The sequence below is a fragment of the Otolemur garnettii genome, unplaced genomic scaffold (assembly GCF_000181295.1).
Source record: "Otolemur garnettii isolate 467f Iridium unplaced genomic scaffold, OtoGar3 scaffold00131, whole genome shotgun sequence".
NCBI lineage: Eukaryota > Metazoa > Chordata > Mammalia > Primates > Galagidae > Otolemur > Otolemur garnettii.
The window spans coordinates 3,688,965-3,696,227 of record NW_003852526.1 but is presented as its reverse complement, the minus strand read 5'-3'; the positions used below and the strand labels follow the sequence as shown (position 1 = coordinate 3,696,227).

Below are 7,263 nucleotides of genomic sequence, written 5' to 3'. Positions count from 1 at the left end.
ATCATTTTTTGTGGTAAGACCATTTGAAATTTATTGTCTTAGTGATTTAAAAATGTACAATCCACAATTATTAACTATATTCACTATGCTTTGTGATCGATTTAAAAAACATAAAAAGAGAAAAACCCCAAAATAAAATAAAATAGCCCAACATGCAGAAATCTTCAAACTATTTTTCTTTTTATTTCCTTTTTAGTTGATATATAATTATTATACATATGCATGAGATACAGAGTGATATTTGGATACATTTATACAATGTACAGTGACCAAATTGGGATAATTAGCATATCTATAACCACAAACATTTATCCTTGTGTTGGGAATATTCAAAATCCTGTCTTCCAGGGTCCCGTCGGAGAAGATGGCTCTGGAGATGGTGCCCAAGGACTTGCAGTATCTGCAGGCTTGTTTGTTGTGTTCGCTGGTCAAGACCATAGACGAGTTTGAGTACAACGGTTGTGACAATTGTGATGTATACTTACAGATGAAGGGTAACAGAGAGATGGTATATGATTGCACCAGCTCCTCCTTTGATGGAATCATTGCGATGATGAGTCTAGAGGACAGCTGGGTTCCCAAGTGGCAGCGAGTCAGTAACTTTAAGCCAGGTGTATCTGCAGTATCAGTCACTGGTCACCTGCTGCAGGAAATCGTGCGGGAGCTGAAAAGTCGAGGAGTGGCCTACAAATCCGGAGACACAGCTATAAAGACCTAGCAAGATGCAGGGCTGCCAGCAGCTTTGCTCTCTACTTCCTGCCTCTGCTTATTTTTGCTATGGAACTAAATGGGAAGTACTCGAAATACTCCCCACCCTCCAACTCTGAGACTTAGCAATCTGTTAAGAGAGCAGCACATCGTGTCCCTGAGCCATTTTATCTTTGGACTACTGATAGAGGTGGGAGGGCTTTGGGTTGGTGGATTAACAAGAGACTGAATTGAGGAAAGAGTAGGATGCCAGTTTTCCTACCCACAGCCCAGGGCTATACCCTTGTCCACCAGTAGAACTCTGAGTCAAATGCCAATAAATGTGAAGCTCTAGAACATTAAAAAAATAAATAAACCCCGTCTTCCAGATCTTGGAAAATATACAATAAATTATTGTTAACTATATTCATCTTACAGGGCTAAGGAACACTGGGACCTATTCCTGTAACCAGCTGTAATTTTGTGTCTGTTAACCATCCACTCCCTATCTTCTCCTTCCTCTTCCCAGTAATAACAACTGGTCAACTTCCCAAGTCTATGAGAATTGAATTGGACTTACTCCTCCTAACTACCTGTAATTTTGTGTCTGTTAACCAGCCACTTCTTCTCCATCCTCTTCCCACTAATAACAACTAGTCTACTTTCTAATTCTATGAGCTCAACATTTTTTAGCTCCCACATATAAGTGAGAATATATGGTATTTATCTTTCCTTGCCTGCTTTATTTCACTCAATCAACATAATGTCCTCCAGGCTCATCCATGTTGCTGCAAATGACAGGATTTCATTTTTTTTAATTGTTGAATAGCATTTCATTGTGTATATATGCCACATTTTCTTTATCCACTCATCTGTTGATGGGTACTTAGGTTACCACCATATCCAGGCTACTATGAACATTGCTGCGATAAACATGAAGTGTAGCTGTCTTTTTGATATACCGATTTCCTTATCTTTGGGTAATTACTTAGTAGTGGGTTTGCTAAATCATATGGTTATTTTATTTATCTTTTTTTTAGAAACCATGATACTGTTTTCTATAATGGCTGTACTAATTTATAGTCCCACTAACAGAATTTGAGTTCTCTTTTCTCCACATCCTCACCAGTGTTTTCTGTTTTTCTTTCTTTTGGTACTGGCCCTTCTAACTGGAATGGCATGATATCTCATTGTGGTTTTGATTTGCATTTCCTTAATGCTTGGTGATGTTAAGCATGTTTTCATATACTTGGATGTCTCTTCAGATCTTCTGCCCATTTTTAAGTTGGATTATTTGATTTTTTGGCTATTGAATTGTTTGCAGTCCTGTTTTCCAACTTTTTTGACAACCATTTGATTTTTAATAAATAATCAATTACAAACAGAAATGTATGTATATAGGTGAGTGTAGCTGGTACGACATGAATATATAAATACATACACATATATTGTTATTGAAATTAATGATAGCACAGGCTATCATCCTTGCCATGAGACATAATCTGATACTTTCTTTTCTATTTTATTTCTCTAAAACAGAAGAAAATATTGGTTTTGATCCACTAAATTTATTTCCAATCTCATTGGTGAGTCATAACTTTGATCTTGAAAATCATATCCTACAGTGCAGATAGAGATCGGAAAGCATCAAAGTAAAGTTCTTGGGAAGCAGACTGAGTCCAAATGCAAGAATTAAAAATATTAAGAGACTGGAACATCATTACACTGTGAATTAGATCAGAAATCAAAGCTTGTCTATATTTGTCACATAATAGGACATCACATGACCTAGGTGATCAGACAGCCCTTTGGTTGTAATTTGTGATCTGGTTCATCTGGGAAGTAAATCGATGCCTCACAGCGGCCCATCAGGGAGAGAGAAGCCCAATGGCCCGCTAAAAGCTGTCCCGGAGCCCTGCCTCCCCTGTTGTGGCCTTGATGGCTCTGCATCTCCAAACATTCATCATCCATCACACCAACCCAATTCAATTTTTCTAGTTTGACAGGACATACTGTGCTCTCTGGAGCCACAAAAGAGAGAAAATATTCCCTCCAACACTACTGCACAATGAATTCTTCCACCTCTCCATAAAGCCCAGCTCACAGGGCATGTCTTTTTGGCTTTTTGAGTATCCTGACGATGACAGGAGAACTGGGCTGCAGACCAATGATGTTGCTGCTACAGCCATTCATTGCCTAACGTTTTTCACCTCTTTCCTTATGGAGAGATTTCAGCTTCAGGAAAAGAAAAAGGATAAGAGGAAAGCAAACCTACATGATACCCATAAGGTTACCCTTGAGATTAAGTCGCTTTTTCAGACGTTGTGTTTTCACAAAATAAATTTTTGATGCATTCTGCTTAGATTTTATGGTGTTTGGGCAGAAATCAAATTTTTATCGCTTCTTAACCTTTGGGTTAAGATCAAGTGCAGAAATCAAAATTTCCCTCCAGATTTTATTCAACACCAACTGTTAAGATTCTTCCCAACACACATACACACACACATATACAAATGAGTGGAAAGTGATTTCTACGACCCAGTTAATTTCCCATTTCCTATAAGCAAGGAGGTTTTCTTTATTCAGAATATGATCAACCTGGAGGTGTTAGTGTATGAGTTTAATAATAATATTTTTGTTACCTAGAAAGGAAGAAAGAACTCATGAGTCATGAAAAACCTGAAAAGATTATTCCGATGTTTGTTTATCTGGAACTAAGTTTGCAGGGAAATAAAATCACTGTAGCAACTAAAACTGCACACTCACATTCTTTTGTATGAATTAATTATACTTAACTGCTCTGTAATGTCCTGATTAATTATTTCCTGTTCCAGTCAGTTGATTGTGCATTTTGATATGAAACCTGCATCATGATGAGAATCTTGGGCCTGTTTCTCATCTTGCTTAAGGCCCCTGTAGAGATGATCTGAATGAGTTTCAAAGGAAGTCTGGATGTTCCTGGGCGCCCCAGGAGGGCTGTGTCAGACACAGGCAGTGACAGAGGAACTGTATTTTTGGCCCAGGGCATGGAATCACCGCTATGCATAGGCGGCAATGAGCTGTGGATTTTAACACTGCACCATTATTGAGAAATATAACTTTCCACTCTGTGCAAACTCTGATGACTTATCTCCCACTAACAGACTCTCAGCTTTTCCAGAGTGACTGGGGCTCTTAAGAGCTGGAATAAAATCATCAGGCAGGTGCCAGAGACAGGAGAAGACAAATGTATCAGCTTCTGATTGTTGTTGTACAAATCACCCCCAAACTTAGTGGTGTAAAACAATGCAAATTTATTATCTTAAAGCTCTGTATGTCAGAAGTCCTAAAATTAAAATGTCAACAGGACAGTGTTTCTTTGGTAGGCTCTGGAGGAAAATCTCTTTCCTCACCTTTGCCAGCTTCTAGAGGTCACCACATTCCTTGGCTGCTGGTCCCTTCCTCCAATCCCAAAGTTAGCAGAATAGCATCTTCAAACCTCTGGCCTCAGCTTTTACCCTCACATGGCCTTCTCTCATTCTTCTGATTCCCTCTTTCCCTTATAAGGACCCTGTCATTATGTGGGGTCCAGAAAATCCACCACCATCTCCTCATCTCAGGAGCCTTAACTCAATCACATCTGCAAGATCCCCTTGCCATCTAAGGTCTGTGTTCGCAGGTTTTAGAGATCAAGACATGGATGTATTTGTGGGTCATTATTCTGCCTACCACATTGGATATCCAGGTGGTGCAGGACCCAGTGTAGATGTGGCCAGAACCTGGACACATTGCTCAGTTTAGTGCTCATCCAGGCCTGCACAGACACCAGCAGAGGGGTACAGGAGGTCTGCAGATGTGAGTTCCAATCTTCTTTGCAATATGATTTAAAAGATGCCACAAAGCAATCCTGTCTTTTACCTGGTCATGGGCTGATTTTCATTCAGCCTTCCCTAAACCCTAGAGCTGTTATCGATGGCCCAAGATACCAAATTAGTTTGTAAGTCTGAATAGGACTGAGGACAGCAGATAGATGCCACCAAGAACCCGAACCATGAGGGTGCCCTGGAGTTAAATTCCTAAAATCAATACAAACGTTGAATTTGTAAAGTTGTACACCGAATGGGTTATCACAGGCTGCAGTTAGCATTCACACATTGAAAAGAAGACTATGAGAATCCAGAGGGTTAATGTGCTTTTGGCACCGAGAGGTCGCTGTGCGCAGAGTCCCCATGTTGCCCTTTTCTCCTGACAAGCCCTCTGAGCCTGTCCCCAGCAGGAGAAGGATGTATCAGACACAGAACTTGGGGTCTATAAATCTTCAGGTCATGTAACCAACTGCTCTTTCCTCTGATTTCAGGCTCACCATGAAACTCTGGGATAATTGGGCTTCCCGGGGAGCCCCCCACACAGACAGAAGACAGGCTGTCAATCTCTGCTCTACTTGACAGATAGACTCTGTTTCTCATAGAAAATTAACACGCCTGGTGTGCTGCCTTGCATATATTCATGTTTGGGGAGTTAAGTTAGCATGAGTCAGCACCTCAAAGCTGTCAATCTCCGGTCTGCATGACAGATATATACTCTAATTTCTCATGAAAATTAACAAACAGCTATGCGGGTGGGTTTATACTTATTAATGCCTTATGAGTTTAGTTAGCGCGAGTCAGTCAGTATAAACACTGATCAACTCAGAGGCCACTGCAAGACCTGGGCTGCAGTGAATTTCCTAAGAATCTCCTCTGATCAAAAGTCTAATCCCCACCCCACCCCCTCCTTAATATTCAACCAACCCTTACTGTGGGTGGCATTTTTGCACACCCCTAGGGGACCCACTGACAATGAGTACAATGTAAGAGGCACCCTCTGGAGTCATGCTACCCTGCAGCACTGCAGCCCTGCCCAGAACAAACTCCCCAGGGATCTACTTAAAATCCACTTCTTCTTGGAAACCCCCCTCCCAGGTCTCTGAGCTTCCCTGTTTCATGCTTTAAGAACCTGGCACTTTCTTTTCTTGCACTTGTTACCCTCATTTGCTGTCCATCTGCCCCACCATAAAGGGCACCACGTTGGTTCAGTCCCTCTCAGATGCCCAGTGCCTAGCACAGTGCCTGGCATAAATATCTGTTCAACAAATACATGCTGCCCCACTGCCCTTTGTGCTTCTTTTTCAGCAGTTAGAGACGGAAAGTGGATGCTAACATGACAAAAGATTCAGGAGGCAATACCATAAATGAATGAAAAGGTCACATTCAAGATAAGACAGAGGATGCCTCTGTGGAGTTAGGAGCTTGTCTTCCCAGGAGCCATGGAGACGGCTGTCAGGACAGACTATGACAGGACGGTGCTGCACAGTGACAGTACAACAATGAGGCCTCTAACAAACAGCTGGGTGTTTCTATATGAATGTCCTGCCATTACCGCAACCCAACATGTCCCCAAGCAAACTCATCGTTTTTTCAGTCTCTATTCCCATGTGTCCTGATTTCTGGGTGTTTTCTAGGCTCCTAAATTTGGCATTATTTGAGATGTCTTTCTCTTGAAAATTGACACTAATTAATAAATCAATGGTAATTCTAACATTACCAATTGCCTTCATTCTAGATTCCCTCCTATCATACAGCTGGGCAAATATACATGGGCAATTGCAATAGCGTGTCAAGTCGGCTTCTGGTTTCTGGTTTCCAGTTTCTCACCACTGTTTAGTGTCTTAAACACTTTTCCTGAAAGACAGATGCTCCTTTGACATGTATGAGCTCTACTCCTATTTCTCCACCCATTTTGGAATGCCTTCAGCGGCTCTGTGACTCCATACCTGCAGCAGACTGGCCTCTGAGGCCCTGAGTGTCTTCAGTTTCATCCTTATCTTCTAAACTCTGCCTTTCTTGTTTCCAAGTCAGTTCCTCCTCCTCTTCAGGGCAGTGAGATCCTGCCCCCATGCTTATGTTCGGGCTGGATGAATTGTCCTTCCTTCTCCTTCCCCCCTGTTGAGGCCTGATCTAGCTGCATGGCCCAGCTTGAGACCCAAGGCCTTCATGTCACTTTCCTTGATTATTTCAATCCAGGTACAGAAATTACAGAGAATTGCCTGGTGTTGAAAACAGACCACAGAGTGCAGCCTGTCTTTATAGCTTAGGAAATTGAGCTTAATGACCCTGATGGTCTGCTTTTCGGAGGCCACCACTTTTCTTTACCACTCATCATGACCAGCAGTCATCATCTTCCTTATTAGGAAGCTGAGCCCTAGGAGGACAAGGGACTCTATTAGGTGTCCTCTGCAGAAGCCTCAACATCTCACTCAGTGCAAGGTTTAAAAAGCTCTTGAAAATTAACATTGAAAGATGCTCAGAGAAAGAGAGACCTATGAGTACAGGGAAATGAAAGCAACAGAGAAAGAGTTTGGTCACGGGTATTTCCAGTGACTGCCAGGTGCCAGGTGACTTAATTCTCAGGGATCCATTTCAGTATTCAACCATCAAGTCACCTAGTCTAATGCTGCTGTGTTAAGAAGCTGAAATCCGGCCCGGCGCCTGTGGCTCAAGCGGCTAAGGCGCCAGCCACATACACCTAAGGTGGCGGGTTCGAATCCCCAGCCCGGGC

At 42.0% G+C, this 7,263-nt stretch overlaps 1 protein-coding gene across 1 annotated transcript; it reads left to right on the top strand.

Moving 5' to 3' along the window:
• The first annotated feature begins 232 nt into the window (after positions 1-232).
• LOC100943693 (transcription elongation factor SPT4-A-like) lies at positions 233-1,030 on the top strand. Its single transcript, XM_012810373.2, has one exon. The coding sequence runs from the start codon at positions 365-367 to the stop codon at positions 716-718; it is 354 nt and encodes a 117-aa protein (XP_012665827.1). The 5' UTR covers positions 233-364; the 3' UTR covers positions 719-1,030.
• The last annotated feature ends 6,233 nt before the right edge of the window (positions 1,031-7,263 follow it).

Bases quoted from the DNA above. Each gene is read 5' to 3' on its own strand.
- LOC100943693 (XM_012810373.2), top strand. From the start codon at position 365: ATGGCTCTGGAGATGGTGCCCAAGGACTTGCAGTATCTGCAGGCTTGT.